The sequence below is a fragment of the Perca fluviatilis genome, chromosome 22 (genome assembly GCF_010015445.1).
Source record: "Perca fluviatilis chromosome 22, GENO_Pfluv_1.0, whole genome shotgun sequence".
Taxonomy (NCBI): Eukaryota; Metazoa; Chordata; class Actinopteri; order Perciformes; family Percidae; genus Perca; species Perca fluviatilis.
This window is the reverse complement of record NC_053133.1, coordinates 14417005-14436679: the sequence shown is the minus strand read 5'-3', so window position 1 is coordinate 14436679 and position 19675 is coordinate 14417005. Positions and strand designations below refer to the sequence as shown.

Here is a 19675-nt window from a genome sequence, read left to right as displayed (position 1 = left end):
CTGCTATATGTTTTTTGTAATTGCCAGTGTAATGGATTTTTTATGTATGGTTATTTTTTCAGATAATGTGGTTTAGTTAGAACTCCCTGCAGGTCGGGAAGTACACTCATTCCTCAGAGTTGTCATTTTCCAAATACAACCTATGTGCCAGACTTCATTATGCATTGCATTTTACTGGATGTCGCTACCCCAAATATATTTTCTGGTCATATCTATTCCTCTCCCTTTGACAATTTTTGACACAGTTTTATTTCATACAGTATGTAGGGGAGTGGTGTTTTAATCACCAGATATATTTGCTCATATTTTTACCAATTCTCATCTTTCTTTCAAGCTGTAATCAATATAATGGGCAATTAATTGTATTTTTGTCATTGATTCTCTGTGCCTTATATATATTTTCCTACCTCAGGCTGTTAGGAAAAGTCCATTTTGCAATAAAATATTACAACCACCACAGTTCTCCCAGACATTTGCTTTTGGCATTTAAATCACTCAAAGTCAATGTAATAAAATGTAAAAATGCCTTTGCAAAAGGCACATTTTGATTATATACACTGATACATATACACTGCACACAGTTGATTGTATAATTGGCTTTATATTATCATAATCTATTAGTCTGACAAGCCAGACCCACATCAAGATGTTTGGTCTGGGAACTCACCATTGACGGAGCTCAATCCAAGGGGCGGGATAAAAGGCTGTCTTTCAAATTCCCTCTGCACGCAATAGGATAGCGCTACAACCAGGCAGAGCAACGAAGAAGGTAGCGGAGCAAGTTGATAGATTAAACTTTAAACTTTTGCCATATCCGGTCGGCAAAACTCCGAACACATCTTCTTTTTTTAAGAATGACTTCAGTGCCATTCTTTGTTCTTTTCTTAAAGAAAAGTTTAACTCCAAGTCTTCCAGAAGACCGCCGTTCCCAGCAGCAGCAGCCATAAGCCCACCCACCGACTCTATACACGATGTGATTGGCCTGACCAGATTTGGGTTTTTCCAGCTCGCAAGTCAACGGGGAGTGCCAAGACCCCAAATAACATTTGCTGCCACTAGGGTGCGTCTAGATTTCTAGGCTAATAATCTATACCTTTGAAACTAAACATCTACGGTGATTTATTACAAAATATATTTGAAAACACTTCAAATATCTGCTTTTTAGCCACTGACCCAAAAATTGAAATTCCATGAAATTTAGTTTAGAAATTGACAAATGTGTTCGTTCAAACTTTTTTTAGTGTTGGATTTTCTGCTGTAAATCTGTGGTGGTTGTGGTGATAGGGCGGTGCTCCATTTTCATTCCTATTCTTGAAGATTTCTCAAAAGTAAGAAACATGATCATAACTCAGATGCATGTTTACGTTTGCTGATTTATCCCAACCTCAAACACCACCCTGCCTCAAACTCATTTCACCTCAAGCATTAGTCAAAGATAATTCTAGGATGAGTATTTTGAAGTTGCAGACTTTGACAGAAAATGCTCTCTTTATAGTCTAAAAATGAAATAGCTACACATACATAACATAAAATGATCATATATTGGCACTCTGAAACTTGGAGGCCATGTCCACAGAAGGCTTTTAGTGGTCCTGGAACAGTCCATCTAATATGGGTCATAATAGCCTCATATTAAAGCTGCCAATCTGCTCTAAAACCTCATTGGCAATGAGTCATTTCACATTTGCTCTAACCCAATGGAAAAGCATACAGAGCCAAAGATCATAGTACCTCAGGGAGTTACTGAAGTGGTAGGTTTTGTGGGTTGGATGAAGATTGAACACAATCACATAGACTTCCAAATCCATTGCTCCCTTTGAAGAAGAAGCCTGCACTACTGACGTCAAAGCCTCACAGGATGGGGTACCCCCATCCCCAATATCCATACCGGTTATTTTTTGAAACCTTGGAAAGCGGAAGCGTTTGATTTTAAATGTCCCAGCTTTCCCACCAGGGAGCGGAGTCGTCACTCCTCATTTGCTTCTGAGCAGCAATGGAGGGAAATGACCAATCCGTAATGGGTTCCACCATATCCATGTCAGACAGTGTCATGATGTCTGGAGGGCTGCAATAGGTTGTGACTCATGCTGCCAGTCTTTGTTATCTCCCAGACAAGTGGTACTAAATCTAACATGATAGGTTGAATGCTGTCCTGCTGACACCAATGTGACACAATATACTGTAAATGAAATTATTTTAAATTAATTTATATGAGTTTTATGGGTGTACATATGTGGGAAGAGAAATAACATCAATCTGCATTGGCAGATTTAATTGCACATGTGGGAGGGTACATGTTACATGCATACTGACCCTCCAACATATGGAAAAGAACTTGTTGGTTGTGAAAAGGGAAATAACTGTGTGTCTGTGTGTGTGTGTGTGTGTGTGTGTGTGTGTGTGTGTGTGTGTGTGTGTGTGTGTGTGTATGCAGGAGGTTGACAACTTATATTACTTCATTCAGACCTTTCAGTTGTCCAAAAGACACGCAACATCATGTTCAGATATGTGTGCATGCTCACACATTTATACATGCACTCATTTACTCTCTGACACATCCTGTTTCCAGTAAACCCAATCACTTGCGATTGGCTGAGCTCTGCAGGAGACGGGGCTGCGGAGTGATTGATAGGCAGTCCATGTGCGCTCAGGTCCTGTGAGAGAGAAGAGAGGCATACATCAGACAGGTGTCAAAATTCACAGCAGGGTGTGGTGATAGGTGACGTTCAGAGGCTCTGAAGAATGAAAGGCAAGGGGATGAGGAGGATAGTGAAAGGGAGAAAGTGGGCACAGAGAAAAGGGCAAAGAGATAAGTTGAAGGCTAGAGAAAACAGCGTGAAGTTTTGATTCGCTGACACCTTCATGGGCACGACATTGGGATAGCATCTGCCGAATTACTTCTCCTAACTTTTAAAGTTTATAAAAAACAATCAAACATGTTTCATTAAGTAAAGTTTTGCAGGAGCAGTGGTTGGACACTGTTAATTAAAACATAATGCTGCATGACCTTAAAATTAAGGAAGAGGTGCAACACATCAGTTGATGGTGATAGATTGTTGTGTGCCTTCATAAGCGACCCACCAGACAGACGAGGGCGCATTAGGAGCAAACTGACAGAGCGACAGCCATAGGCCCATTAGGACCAAGGAGACTGAGTGCCGTGAAGACAGATGGGATGAAAGACAAGCTTGCAGCTCGTTTAAAATAAGGAAAGCCATTAATAACCTCCTCACTGTGCTCTGCTCAGCTGCAGTCTGGCGCTTCTTGCAGAGCTAAATGTGGCGCTGCATGGCAGCAGACTAGCAGACTAGCAGATTGTGTCAAAGAGACCATATACACCTGAGGAGAAGGAAAGAGAGAGAGGCAAGCAGACAGAGTTTGAATGTTCTTCTGCATTTGTTTGTGCTATATATATATATATATATATATATATATATATATATATATATATATATATATGTATGTATGTATGTTGTATGTATGTGTGTGCATGTGTGTGTGTGTGTGTGTGTGTGTGTTTGGGTTTAATTGTATTTTTTCACTTGCTCACCTGTTTGTTTATGTGCTATGTCTGTGCTGCCTGTCCCACTATGGTTGGATGGGAATCAGATAGCAGTGATGCAGTCAGGGAAGCCGTCAGCACCGAGGTGAAAAGTTATGGTTGCCAGTGGTAATGACTGTGTTCCTTCTTGTCAAACCTTTACTTTGGCAGATGAACAAAACATAAAATCTGACAGGGAGTGGTTTTTTTCCCCTCATGATCCAAAAATATTACATGTTCATAGCCACACTGTGAATGTGTTTTTGCAAAGATGAAGTGGGTACTTTGGTGGAGAAAAAATAAGCTTTTCCTGAGTGGCAAGGTGACTCATATAATTATTGAGTTATTTTAGGCCTCTGTGCTTTTAAAACAAACCTCTGACAAATCTTAGACATTTGATTTATAATAACCATTCATTACCAACTGGCTCTCCTGTGACCAACCCACCCAATAACATGACTGAAATTGAAAAACTTGTAAAATGCAGTCAAATTGATGCTCCAGACCATTCATTGCTGAATTCTAATGAAATATTAGATATTCTCAACTCAATCAGGTGCCAACAATGGATGACTTATTATGTGTTCCTGCCTGTGCTCAAGCATGGAATAAAGGTTATCTTAAAAACTCTCAGAATGCAAATACATTTGTTACATGGTTCCCTTATTGGACTGTTTTACTGAGGTGTGAACAGTGTGACCTTTAACTGTCAAACCAATGGTTACCGTCATGTGAATGTGCGAGCCTTAGTGGTGCACATTGAATCCTGGAACAAAATAGTGCCATCTGGAGAGTGCTGAAATAACAGCAGCTACACAATGTCAGCAACTCAGACTTTGCCAATGCATGGTTCCTGGTTAATTGCAAGAGACTTTAACAGATCAAATACTCTTTTTCCCCTTTTTCTTCAGTCCGACACAAATAAATGAGGCTTTCCAGGAGAAAAGCCTCCTTTGTTATATAGGAAATAAAAAAAACATCTGAGTTTTTGGTCCCGTGAGATTTTGATCACAGGTACGTATATGTAGGAGTAGAAAACCTAATCAAGAACATCTGGTAAAGTTATTCCTTCTAGATTATGCTAAACACAATAATGTGCATCTACATATTCACATGTCAGTTGTCTCTTACTTGTACACAGGCATGTCTGTATGCTGATGATGATGAACATACATTCATCTTACTTCTGTTGTGACAGGCAGGACGACAGCCATATTTTCAAACGGTTTATTACCCAGAGGAGAAAAAACTACACATAAGATGAATTATTGTCAACAATATTTGCACACATCAGACACTAGCACTGACATTTGTTCCTGTATAAATGGATGTCAGTGAAGCAGTTTTATACTCTGGATGCAGATGTGGGCCACATGTAAAAACCTTTCCAAAAACAGGCACTGTGGAGAAGGGAAAGTTGTGCTTACAGTACCTCTCCAGGAGGGGCTGGCTGCCTCCCAGACTGCACTGCTGTTAGCCATCTAACTGATCTGCCCCTCAGAATAAATAATGACAAGTCCACATCATCTGGACACTTACAGAAACCAATTCATATCTCCTGTAAGTAGATATGGGGTGTAAGTCATATTGCCTGGATCAAATTTTAAGCCTGCCAGTTATCTCCGGTATAATTTATTAATGTTTCATAGCAGTCAGTCACATTTCTACAAGTGAGCAGTCTAAATGGGTGGAGGTTTCCTGTTTATCCTTTAGATGTGATTGCATAAATAATAGCAATAATAACAAAACTATAGCTCAGGAATGTGGCGTAAATTTTCACACACAAAGCCATGGATAATAGAGGAAATGGATTGAGTTTCAAAGAGCCCTGTCTATCCAAGGCGCAATCAGATGACCTGCGTGTAAAACAAACACTTGTTTGCAAAGGAAAGGAAAATAAATGTTGAGGAAGAACAGGAACAAAGTTTAAGATGCCTGGCAAGACTTCAAGGTACATTCTGAAAAGCTACATGTAGCACAGTTGAGGGTCATGGCCGAACAATAAGGCCATGAATGTTACACACTCTTTTGCAGTCAGTCATTATACAAGAAAAAGGAAGTTGGAGAGTCTTGGGCCAAGGCCTAGAGGGCCCAGGGGTAGTGGGAGAAGAGCACAGCATGAAAAAACGCATACAGTTCATAGTAAACTACATCAAAAGGAATCCCGGAATAAGTTTGTTTTCAAGTTTTTGTACGAGTCAGCAAAATATATTCTTCCTTTTGTAGCTACCTGCAACACATACAGGAGATAGACAGACTTATGAGCAGTGGGCGATACACCAAACACAATTCTATTACAGAAGTGTGCTACTGTATTTATGTTGGGATTATGGTCAGGGAGCAAAGAGTGCAAAATATAAAGAGCTGCAACGAATCAGGCGCCGGGGATGGGCCGCAAAATCACGGAGGAGGCTGTCCCCGGACTCTGACGTCATCACTGACCTTTGGTGTATTTACAGAGGAGGTTTGATTTTCACTCTTTTTCCATGCTCACACATGAGCCGTTGTGAAGCGGGCCCTGGAGGTAAAAGAGTAGCTTTGTCCCAATCTGGATGGTGAACACTGGAGTCATGTGCTTCTGCCAATCCCGAAGAAGGGCCCACAAGCCACGGCCATTGACTAAAGCACAAGCATCACCTGTTTTATATTAAATCTGTCAGATTAAATAAGCAAGCCAATAACCTGCAGCTCTCAGGGCAGTTTTGGACAAATTTGACTCTCTGCTACTCTGATCATACTTGTTTAAGCTGTTTTCAAACTGAGTTGAGGGACAGGACAGATACCTTTTGCAAAGAGATCCATGAATCTGAGTCATGTTAAATGAGACGCATGGTGATAAAGAAGTCTTCTTCTGTTTTTTAGCAACAAACCACAAAACATCTTGGTATCTATTTGGGGTAATGCAACTTGTGTTAAATCACTTGCACTGAAACTGACAGATTTTTGTTTTTTCTGCAGCAAGACAAAGCGTCTGTTACACAACTCATATGTTGCTCATTCATCACTCACCCTATTAAATTATCGAACAAGTATAGAGATCTCATTATCATACAGTAGAAACATGAAGACATTTAAACAGCCCTTTCAAACTACTCCCCCTAACACAGCAGACAATATTGCCCTCTACAGGGCATACATATTAGTCACGCTTGTCTGTCTCCACTCTTTTTTCAGGGGGCGAGGCAGTGATGAGATAAAGAGACACAGCACCACGTGTTGATGAATGTATAATTACATAGTGTTAAGAGAGCTTCAGGATGAGGGGCTGTAGGGTGGCACTGTGAGATCAAGACCCTAGATTACACCCCCTTGACATTTAGCATCTGCTTTGCTGTGGAGTCCTTTAGCAAGAATCCCTACTAGCTTCATGTCTGGTCTTCTGTAGCAACTGTCTGTGGTTGACCGTCACAGTGGAGGGCTGTGGAGAGATAAACCAAACAGGATGCCAGTCTTACAACTTCAAATGAATCTGTTGACAACAAAAATAATGTTTTAATAATTTTAAACAAAATAATTATGAGGCCTAACTCCAAAAAAAAAAAAAGATCTGAATTTATCAGGAGAACATAATTCATTAAGTGTCTCTGATTATGATGACTAAAATGAATGAGATGGTCACACGAAGGACCTGGTCAGTGATCCAAGACCAGTCACTCTTTCATTTAGAAAGGTAATGAATTCAGCCTCTGGTCTCCAAATTGGCTGCGCTGCATGAAATTAAAGAAGAGGAAGGAAAAACAGGCGTCTCATCACTCTTGTGGGAGCGCAGGGGGGCACCTATTTTACTTCTCTGTCTTCCAAGAGGAGCTGAATGTGATGAACTGTGGATTCAGCCTCTCCCCACCCCCCCCCGTCGTTTTCTACGAGAAATGCCACAGCAGCAGAACACGTCTCCAGAGATCCAACCCGGGGTTCAGCCTCACTGTGACATAAGATGGACCCCAATTTAAGACACAAAGACTGGGTCAAACCAGCAGGAGGTATAGCCTTTTCCCTTAGAATGAGATATCCCTTTTCTATTCATCGTAACCATGTGCCTCTCTTCTTCCTATTTTTGTATTTTCCCCTCTGCTTCACCCTGATCTGTCTGCATGTCTTTCCTGTTTTCCCTCACTCACTTTCCTCACCCTTCATCCTTCCCCATTACCATAATGATCATTAGCGTATCTACACAGTTTACTTCTAAAGTTCATTTTCCGACACATGTGCTCATTTACAATTATAAATCTTCTCTGAATGCAAATGTTCACTTTATCTCATTGTAGATAAGCCAGAATTTAAAAACGGACAATCATGAAAAGGTGTATCTGCTTGACACGCGGACGCAAATTAAATCTTATCTTCAACTCTTCTGATAACATTGTTGGTTAATTTGGTAATGCAAGGAACCCCTTGTAATAGGCTTATACTCTTTACTCATATGCTCATCTGTGATTGAAGTAAAGGACCCTCTCGAATCGCCCACTCTCACGACTCACCTTCTAGAGAAGGACAGAAAGGCCCTCCAACCACTTACTAGCTGTTATGGAGTAAATCACAAACATGTCATGGCCTGATCCTCTGGGACTACACACAACCTTTGCTGTCCTATACTGTGTGACTAACCAATGTCCTCCTTGGATGGCCAAGAACCCACTGAGCCCAGAACAGCCCACATCTCTTATTCAGAGAAATGGGCTTTTTTTTCTCACTCTCTCTTTCCGCACAAGCTTTTTTTTCTTCCTCTAGGCATTGACATTTAATCAAACCCAAATCCCATTGTGCCTATTAACATATCAGGCTGATACGAGTTGCTGTAAAATGCTGGAGTACAGGAACCCGGAGCAGAACATTACCATAACTCTGCCTGTGTGATCTCTATTTTCTCTCCTCCGCCCACATGCTAAAAATGCTTACCTGGCAAACAACTAAGCGTAGAGAGGCATTTCTCTCTCTCTCGCTCTCCCTCTCTCCACTCATTCACCCCTGCTTATCTTTTTAGGACGTGTTAATTATTTAGCTGCTTGTGCTTGTGAGTGTTCGCCAAATACCACTGAGACAAACTAAGCATCCAATGCAAAGGCAATTTTAATATTTCACCAGAGCATCTAAAGTTTGCCTCAGCTGTGACTAAATAAACAATTCAGGGGTGCTTTTTGTTTTAGGAATGCCTAAGTGCTTTAATGGATGGCACGGTGTCTCTGTGAGCGGCTCAGTCTTGCCAGTATTAATCATTATGGACGTGAAGGGACTTGAATACGTGATGCTAAATGTCTATGAAAAACGGTGATGATTATGAGGTCAATACCTGATAAATTGCCCATATTGGATAAGAGTTGTTTTTTACACCTCAGCAGATACTGGCTGCTTTGCTCGGGACCTTGATGAAGGTCTCTCCACTCATGAGTGACTCTCCACACATCTGACCCTGTTGGCAGCGTTCATGTATGTCAGCGCCATATGTCGGTTTGTGTTGCCACTCTACCTGCGACCAACTGAGGCCAAACTGGTTGTTGGTCTTGTATCATGGCAGGCAATTACTTCCCCAAAACTAGGCCAGTTCACGGTAATGACACCAGAGCACAATATTTGGTGCAATGAAAAGTAATTGTTGCTGTCAGCATTGTTTTCTTAGAGAGAGGATGACAAGGCAGCGGGGATGGAACGGGGCCATGTTGTACAAAGAGGATTATGAAGACAAAACAACTCTGACAAGTCTGAAATTTGAGGACACTTCCAGAGAGATATGAAGACTATCAAAGTCAAGCTGTTCGTTGGAGGGGTGGCAGCTTGCTGTTTTGTGCACAATTGTGAATGTGATTAACAGGAAAGAAAATACGCACATTGAGTTTTACCTTTGTGTAACGCTGACACTTGATAGAATAGCACTTCTCAAAGTGACAGGCATCTATATGCACTGAACAAAGCCCCCCTCCTTCTCAGCAGAGGACATTTTCTTTCAGTGCAACACAACAAATAAATACATCAGTCTGAGCAATAGGATAATTGTGCAGAGCTAGAAAAGATAGAACATTTGCGTCCTCATCTATCTTCTTTCTGATACTGCAACATCCATCTATAGTGCTGTCTTATTGTTAGATTGAAGAGTGTAAAAAAAGGAATCTGATGTGATGAAAATGATCTTCACTTAATCATATATTTGTTTATTGTTACATAAGTCATCTGGCTTCTCCACATTTTAATCAACGTAAGTAATGGCAGCCCCTATACCTGAGCCATCTGCTATCTAATAGGGATATATCACTCTCTGCAATTGCACAACCGGAGCAACGCCTCTCACTACATCCTGATCAGGATTATAGCTTTGGCAGGGATCAAAATCTGTTGTTTCTGTGCTTTTATTTTCAGAGCTTTTTGATTGCCAATCTGCAGACGATGGCTGTATGCTCTGGTTCGCTTACAATTCATATGATGCTTTACTGGACTATCTGGTTTTATTATTCAAGAAATCAAACAAACATCAATTCAAGGCCAGCTAATAATAACAAAACATGGTGCTCACACACTGGCAATCTCAAATTGTATTACCTTATTAGCGGGTGTCTGATATTTAGGTAAAAACCAAGGTAAAAAAAAAAGAAGTCTGTAACCTTTACCCATTTTCATTATTGATACATCTGCTGATTATTTGTTCACTAATGATGAATAATTGATTAATAATAAATGTCAGAGAAGGGTTCAAAATCACAATTTTATAATATCCAATTTTATAATATCCAATTTTATAATATCCAAGGTGATGCCCAACCTACATTCTAAAACCCAACGACATTCTATTTGTTATCACATGGTCACTCAGATGAATGAAGATAGTTAGTATACAGGCTATTTTTTATTAACTAAAAACTCACTAAACTGAATATAATTTTAGCTGTGGCCACTAGTTCCCACTATGGGATAATTCTAAATGCTAAAACAGCACAAGTAGAGAAGAGTCATAAAGTCAAGTAATATCTAATCTATAAAATTAGCCACCATAAGCAACCAGGGTTGCTTAGCTGGTAAATACAAGGCTCAAAAACTAAAAACCCTGACGTTGTTTTCATCAGTAGGAGAAGAATATTATTTCTAAAGGTTACATAGTGTCACTTTTACGACCAAACTATATTTTATTACACCATTATTATTTAATTTCAGAGATGTGACCATGATAATATGATAGCCTACTGAGCTCATTCCTTATACAAATGACTAATCAGGTTGCAGTCGACCAAGACGACTAATCCACTAATAGACATTAGGCAACTCTAATAAGATCCACTGGTTAAACGGGAACATGAGTGGTTGTCAGCTACAGTGCTGACGATTTGAGAGTATGGCGAAAACAATATTTTGAAAAGTCGGGCATTCCAACTCCCATTAAAGATACCCCCTCCCTCCCTCCCTCCACAGCAGTTATCTCCCACCCCCCTCACAGTTTCGGGGATGGTGTGGTCCAGGAAGCGCGCCTCTTCTGTCCTCTCCTCCTTTGCTATCCTCTCCGGCTGAAGTGTATCAGCTGAATGGTATCTCCCTCCTCTCGCGGATAGATTGCGCCGCTGAAGCCGGGCAGCCTGAGCGCTGACACAGGAGCAGGTTGCCCACCGCCCGCTCTCCTGCTGCTGGATGTCTCACCGACCGACCCTCAAGTAAAACATTTCGCTACCTAGAAAATAAGGTTACTTTGTTATATATATATATATATATATATATATATATATATATTATTATTATTTTTTTTTTTTACCTCGGGCAGGAAGCTACCCGCTTCCCCTCACCATGGCTTCCAACTTCAACGACATAGTCAAACAGGGATACGTGAGGATACGGAGTAAGAAACTGGGGGTGAGTATGCTACTGTTGCACTTGCTGTCTAGCGCGGTGGAGGAGAAGGAGGAGGTGGTGGAGGAGGAGGAGGAGGAGGAAGAAGAGGAGTTCCAGTTGTTTGCGGTCTTTAAGCATCAGGGGCGGCTGGATTAAGAAAGAGGCTTTAATTGCTCCATAGGCAGCCGTCCTGCTGCGAGCTCTTCAAGAGGAAAAACAGATTAGAGCAGCACGAGCAGCGGCCAAGTTTCTCTCAGTGTATTGTGCAAAACATACTTCTGCACATACTGAGATGTTGGCAAAGTCTAGATGATTGACAGTTGGTGTCATGTGGATGTAAATCACATTCCCTCTTTTGTTCCCAGCTTCTAGACTGTAACTTTATTTTCTTTGAGAAAGTTAGGCTGCATCTAGTTTATCTAGACTGTGTTAGGTTGCAAACATTTTAGACAGATATCCCAACCAGAACTGTAGTTATATAAGAAAAACATTGTAAATTACCCATGAGGAAATAAAAATGCTATAATTAAAAGCTAACTGAGATACTCTGTAAAGTGTTACAACATACATGAACCACACCATAATTAACTCTAATAAGGTCACTGACAATTTAGCACCAAAGGCCATACATCTCTTTATCATAGTGCATGGTGCTAATTAACACCTTGTTTTATTCTCAGATGTACAACATAATAGGAATACTGGGAATGCCATTCATCACTATACACATTGTCATCTGGCTATTATCAGTCAGAGCCTCATATTTTAACTCTCTTTAAGTCCTGATGAATTATTCCCAGTATTGAAAGGTCTCATTGAACTCCAGTTGATTCAGTGTGATGGCAGCCCTTCAATACGCCTTGATAATGGATTTCCATCGAGGTACAGCAAGGAGAAAAATGGCTTGACTGCTTAAATTGAAATGAATGATATATATTCAATTATGAGCGCCTTATTGTCTGACTCATAAAGCCATCTGCTTTTGTTCATGCTTCCAGCTCATTACGCCAACAGAGCGGGTACACTCCCTCTCCTCTGATGAAGTGTGATGATGGAGGCTAATGATGTCTGCCTCCTCACATCATCACCTGGCTTCATCAACATTATTCTACTACTGTTTGCTGCCATTGAGGCTATATTTGATTGCTCTTTAAGAGTAATTCTTGTTGAGTAAGAGAAACCTTTACTGCCCCTAAAGGACTTGCACTAGCTTGGTATAACAAATGAAAGCGGAATACATTTGTTGTTGTTAACATGCAAATTAGCTTGCATACAGTTGGCTCAGTTTATTTACTTCTTGCATATGCTATTAGTGTATGACTTTGCAAAGCAACTGAAGACGCATGCTGCGTTGGCTGTGCTTGAGGTATGGATGCCATATCTCTGCCAGCTCCACATCTCATCCTGCTGTTTGTGGAGAAAAACAGTTTGTGTCCTGATCGCCCACTCCTTCAGCCCTTCACCGCTCGCTGCTGTTTCATCATAGAAAAGCCATGTTGCGATGGCTGCAGAGGACCCCTGTGTGGGTAGACAGAAAGTATTAGTATCCGTCCACGCTAGGGTTAGTTATTCCAGGCCGAATCTCATTCTGAATCAGTTAGAGAAAGAAGCAATGAAATGGAGCAGGGATAAGGTATCTGTATGCCTGAATCAACAGGCACTGATACATCTCTGTGATTATTCCTCTTTTTTCTGTGGAGAAAAATACCTCATCAATGCTAAATGGCTTAATTTCAAGTATTTTGTGTTGTGTTTTGTGAGAGAGATGAAAATCCAAATATGTGACACATTTGTGGGTTGACTGGAAAAATGCACATCTGGGTGGAGGGGATGATATTTAGAGTTCTGAGTGTTATTTTGTAGCATGAACCCAAACATCATATTTTATTTTTCTCATTTTTGACTCAACAGCTCACTGTGTTTATGGCTGTGAAGAGACACTTGATATGCTGAACAGAGAGTCAGAACTGATGGATACTGGATACATACAGACTCAGATTTAGAATAATGGACAGGGAGATGCTCAGGCCTCTTTGCTTCTTAGGATTCCTCATCACTAAAATGCAGCCAAACATGCAACATACTGCAGATCTCCATTCAATGGTCCACGGTTAACACCTTACTTTGAGAAATATAAGAGTTAGTTCCACAAATTCCTATTCCTGCTTAGACAAAATAGACCAAATAGGACCGCAACTCAATATTATTTTCATTATTTATTAATCTATTGAATACCTTTTTAATTAATTAATTCAATGTTTAGTCTATAAGATGTCAGCAAAAAAAGAAAAAAATGATCCTCACAAGTTTCCAAAGCGGAGGGAGACATTTTCAAATTGTTTATTTTATCCAAACAAACCGACCATAATTTAAAAATCATAAAAATAACCTCAACATAGCAAAAATGAAGGCAAATAGAAGGCAAATCTTCACATTTGACGAGCTAAAACCAGTGCATTTTAGGCATTTTTGCTTGACAAATTAAAAATTGATCATCAAAATCTACTGTACGTATTGACTAATCCATTCAGGTCTGCAACCAAAGTTCTTGAATGTTTAAGATGTTGCCTAAATCAAAAACTGTTTAAAACTGAGATTATTCTGATTCAAATATAAGGAACTATCTCTGCAAAGGATGAGTAAACAAGATCACAAGTCTGACCAAACATTTGATGCCAGTAGAGCTGCAACTAACAGTTATTTTTATTACTGATTAATCTGCTGATTATTCATCTGCTTTTCATGATCAATTGTTTAGTTTGCTTTGTAAAACTCACTGTTATACACTGTCATAAATTCCTAAAGCCCAATGTGACATCTTCAAATGACTTGTTTAGTCCACATTATCAACATCTAAAACCCAGAGACATTTAGTTTACAATAGACTAAGCTTTAGATTTCAGCTTTCAGTTTTTTAAAAGCTTTTTTACATATTCAGCACACATTTCAATTGTTACCAAAAAGGTTCTAAGTTTCGGTACCCAGCCCTACCTGTTAGAGCAACTGGATGTACTTTGTACCTTGTCATCTGGAGTTTTAGGCCAGAAAGGTCCTGGGTGTTTCTCCCTCATGGGATGGTTTCTTTTTTTTAGTGCTTTAAAGGTCTTTCAAATATCACATATCAAGACTTTGCATCACAGTTGACCTTCTAATGCTCCCACCCAATTCTCTATTGTAATGCTGTGCCATTTAAAATGTATTATACATTATTTTTTATTAGAAAGTAGTACAGTCGAATGGTTCCCTTTATGCAATATTAAAGTGGCCACACCAACAGCTTAGGCTGAACTCATCAGCATCTGCCAATATGATTGGCTCATTTCCAAACCACACCATGTGTGAAGGTTGAGGCCATGAGGTCAGGTCTGTGTTCTGCCGAGTGATCAAAATTACCTACCGGGGCACTTTCTCTTCAGTTTTTTCTCTTTTTCTTGGGAGATTTGTTTTCTTTTTCAACTAACATGAATGGCAACGATTTCCTACACTATCCAACTTCTTTGTCTCTTTGTTGGCTGAAGAGACAACGGTGCAGTGTTCTTGAATGCACAAGTAGTCTCTCTCTTCTCACATTTCCTACTCTTCCTCACCTCTCCACCCATTCTCTTACCTCGCGTCTCACCTGTACTCCTCACACTTCACAGTTTCACTCTCATCTCCCCCCTCCACTTTTTTTTATCTCCCTTCCTCTTTTCTTCCCCTTTATCTGGCCCTTTATCTCCCTCACCTCATCCCCCTTTCTCTCTCACTATTCTCTCCTTCACTGGTTTGCAGACAGCTGAGAGACTGAGCACAAAAGCATCCTATTCATCACCCCACACTGCACCCTCCATAACCCCAACAGGCTATTCCCCCTGATACAGTGCAAAGGCACGCACGCACACTCACACGCAAACACGCACACACGCGTGCACACACACACACACACACAAAACCCACACACACACACACACACACACACACACACACACACACACACACACACAAACACACACACAAATTGGCTTGGTTCAACATTGAAGAATTGGCACTCACATGCACCCGACAAACAAGTAAACAATCTGCTGCCAGAGAACAGTGTGTGGATTCTCAATTAATTTTAATCCTGTGGCTTTGTACCATACAGTATTTATTTTCTACATAAAGAAAAAAAGTAAATGCTGACAAGCGCCAGAAACAAGTGTGTCTGCACTGAGGAAAATCATAAAATCTGGCATTAGTGACATTGCCGTCACCCATGCAGCTCTTTCTTACTCCCTTTCAGTGATACTATCAGTGGGATGGACTCCTCTTGACCAGCTGAATAACATGACCTTTGAGTCATTTGTGCGTCAGTCTCAGACCAGGTACATGTTTCCCAGGTTAAGCATCACTGTGGTAAATAAAAAAGGTAAGCTGTTTTCCCCTCATCTTTCCAACTACTCCAAAGACTTAACAAAAAATGATCACATTCAGTTTGCTGCATGTGAGTCTGTCTGCAATTCAGTCTCTCCATTCACAAACATGTTTTGACGCTTCAAATAAGCTGTAGTTTAAATATTGGCCCAGAGGTAAAATATGTAATATGTTAAGAGAACGCAGAGCACTTCACACATAGGCTTCATGCTTAGATTATTCTTGTTAAAATTTCCCACCACAGTAGTAGTAGTTTTCATCAAAACAGATAGCACTGTAGTGTCAGTATTTAAAGTGGCTATAGTTAACATTTGTATATGAAAAATGGATCATATGAATACTCATGTGAAAGGGGTCGCATGTGTAGTGACAAACCCACAGAGAATTATCCCTTATAGTATATATATATATATATATATATATCCAGTCTCCAACTGTTTTGGTGCGCTTGTGCAAATTGTAGCCTCATTTTCCTATTTTTAGTGGAGATGAGTGGTACCCGGTGTGGTCTTCTGCTGGTGTAGCCCATCCCCCTCAAGGTTGTGCGTGTTGTGGCTTCACAAATGCTTTGCTGCATACCTCGGTTGTAACGAGTGGTTATTTGAGTCAAAGTTGATCTTCTATCAGCTGTAATCACTCGGCCCATTCTCCTCTGACCTCTAGCATCAACAAGGCATTTTCACCCCCCAGGACTGCAGCATACTGGATGTTTTTCCTTTTTCAGACCATTCTTTGTAAACCCTAGAAATGGTTGTGCGTGAAAATCCCAGTAACTGAGCAGATTGTGAAATACTCAAACCAGCCCGTCTGGCACCAACAACCATGCCACGTTCAAAGTTACTTAGATCACCTTTCTTTCCCATTCTGACATTCAGTTTGGAGTTCAGGAGATAGTCTAGACCTGGACCACACCCCTAAATGCATTGAAACAGCTGCCGTATGATTGGTTGATTAGATAATTGCATTAATGAGAAATCTTACAGGTGTTCCTAATAATCCTTTAGGTGAGTGTATATATATATATATATATATATATATATATATATATATACACACACACTGTATATATATAGTTATAGCAGCTTTTAGCTTGTTTTGGTTTTACGATCCATAACTTTACTATTTTAGTTTATTTTTGGTTCACTTTGTTTACAGACACAGTAGGCAGCTGTTTTCTTAAAAAAATCACCTGCCCAGCATCAAAGAGCAGACAGACAAAGTTAGCATTTAGCTGTTGATGAAAGCAGAGAGAGAGATACAGTATTTCCCACAGGAGTTGGTGGAGACCAAAATCAGAGCTAAAAGGAAAGTTGTGAGCTGGCTGATGATTCTGGCTGAGGGTATGTGACCCATTTCACAGTACAAACAGTCATTTAATCAATTGTTATTTTAAAATGTTTGGTTAAAGCCGCTTGAAAAATATGTTGACAGTTGATTTTCCAAGGCTAGACCACCTTACTTTGCGCTCCTCCCGATTTTGTTTTGGTGCCCAATAGTAGACCAAATGATCAAATTCCCACTCAGCTCACTGTTGATATTTTGAAACTTGCCTGTGGACCTTTTTTTTTTAAACGTCAACAGTGAGCGGTAATACATTTTTGAGATCCGGAGGTGCTGTTGGGCATCTAAAATCAGAAAGTGTAACTTCATTGTACTGGACTGCACAGTTGGTCTAACAGTCAAGCCCAAATAAGACCAACAAACTAACTTGGATCTTGAAAAGATAAATATATATTTGATAGACTGCTAATGTATTTCATTATAGCAAAAATACAATTGAAAAGGACAAAGTTGTTCTGCTGCCATCAAAGTGCAGTTATGAGAGCGCCTTGGTCAAACCAGAAATGTCAAAGCAGAAAACACATTAAAAATGCATTATGTCTGGTCCAGAATGAGGAGGAGTGAAAATACACTCAGGCAACGGTGTGGATATAAACAAATAATCAGTAAACCAATAATCTTGGCTGCAGACTGAGAGTTTAAGTTATTCATCATCCAAACACACAGGATATCATTTGCAAAAGATGGGTTACTCTCCTGTTTATAGATTTACAAAAGTGATTTGAGGGTCTTAAAATTACTTTTTTATGAAAGAACCATTTCACAGTCTTGGGAATAGCCTACAATTTGTTTTGGGGCAAATAACCCTTAGTAATTTAAAGACTGAAAAAAATGACAACTACTGTAACTCATTATTTATTGGAACCTTGCCACGTTTGAGGGAAGTTTAATGTGTGACAATCTACAGTATATACAGTGGCCCATGCCAAAATACAGCAAAATCTGACAGTATGGAATGCTTGTAATGCTTGTGTTTTAGAGTGTTGGTCAGACAAAACAACTATTTAGAAACTTTTCATCTGTAGAAAGAGATTGTTAAATGTTAAAATATTTGGTTTTAGGAGACCTTTGATACCTCAATCTTATGCTAAGCTTGCAGTTTACACTGATAAAGACATTAATGGTGCAAATAAAGCATGAATAGCCATTAAATATGAGGACAAAATTAAGAGTTATTACTCTTTAAGTACTTTTTTGGACCCATTGGTGCTCTCCTCCTCCCATCTACAGATAAAACGGTTATTAACTGTTTAATCCCTCGTGTCTCACTCAGCTGTTTTTGTCTCACAATTGGGTATTTGTGTTTAGTGACCAGTGGCCTTTTACATGGCCAGTGTGTATTGTAATGGTGTGTGGGTATGTTCCCCCCTTGTTGGCGCACAAGCACCCACCAAAGCAGACGCAAAGAAGTGGAGAACAATGTGTCCATTGTCCAAGATGGCACAGCCATTTAACATAGTCTCTTGCCACTTCCATGCACTCACTATTAACAATGACAGGCAGTCCAGAATGGTGGATGTCAGGAGATCTTTCACCCCAGAAACGGTACTTTTCAGTGGAGCGTAGAAAAGACACAGGCAGCTATGTTTGACTTGTAGCAATTGAGACTTCCAAACAACATGGATAAATGTGACGCTTGTGCAAAGAAATCCGATTATATCAATTAGCAAATCATTAGATTCTTATATCCAGTGGCCACAATTAGCTGTGCTCTCTGCTCCATCTTTTTCCGATTCCAATTTTTGCCAAATAGAATAGAATACAATCAAAACTGTAGCAGATTTTTAATAAGCCTTGTTTTGTTTCTGATTTTATATGTGCCTTGTGGGTGCATGTAGCCTACTTTCAGCTCTTCTTGTGATAGATGTTTTTCGACTCAGTGCATTAATTCAAAGATATGCAGGGCTATACGTCGTGTGGTCATTTCCTTTGGTTTTCATCAGTTTCCTCCATCAGACAAAGACCTGAAGACAAATTATCAGCTCTTATTGGCCCTGATGAATTGCATCTCTTGTAGGATATGGGAACAACAGCCCAACAGTCGTTATTCATGGTGAGAAATGTGCCTCTATTATATAGTTGCTTTCATAAATAAATCTCTGCCCGGACCCCACTTGAATATTTCACATCATTGATTCCCGTTGTTCCTAATTATCAAAAAAGCTTTTTGTCGTCAACAGGGACAGATGTAGTTATTAGTAGTTTGTATGTCTAAAACCCAATTGATTAAGTAATGCACCATAAAAAGACTGGTTGCTAATAATGCCCTATTGTATCAACACTCTTTTGTACCCTCACTAAGTGTCATGCTCTCAAAAATACCAGACAGGACTTTACTTTTAATCCCAACAACTTTTTCTTTTTTCTCTCTCTCGCTGTATTCTCTTCTCTGTCTTGCTGCTGTCTCTCTGCCTCAAATCCATACACAAACATGTGTCACACCAAGCTGGCGCTGTCCATAACAGCTTTGTGTTCCCAGTGTTTTCTGATGAGCTGCTTTGTAAAGTGCAAAGTTCTCTAATCCAATTGGTGGAGAAGTCACAGCTCAATGGAAGAGAGGACTCTCTTCATGGCTATTTAATCTTTCCAATCCCTGCA

General features: G+C 40.0%; 1 protein-coding gene and 1 long non-coding RNA gene across 2 annotated transcripts in view; one reads left to right on the top strand and one right to left on the bottom strand.

The window, feature by feature from the left end:
- Positions 1 to 6639: 6639 nt before the first annotated feature.
- On the bottom strand, positions 6640 to 11614 carry LOC120552134. Its single transcript, XR_005637961.1, has 3 exons — positions 11268 to 11614; positions 10957 to 11186; positions 6640 to 6959 (listed from the first exon to the last, which is right to left on the bottom strand). It is a non-coding gene; the product is annotated as an uncharacterized LOC120552134 (long non-coding RNA).
- The window catches only part of dok6 (docking protein 6), a 50710-nt gene continuing 42069 nt past the window's right edge, over positions 11035 to 19675 (top strand). Inside the window, exons 1-2 of the mRNA XM_039789897.1 lie at positions 11035 to 11169; positions 11277 to 11365. Of these exons, the coding sequence (XP_039645831.1) occupies positions 11300 to 11365 (66 nt within the window). The 5' untranslated portion in view covers positions 11035 to 11169; positions 11277 to 11299. The remainder of the gene's footprint in view (positions 11170 to 11276; positions 11366 to 19675) is intronic.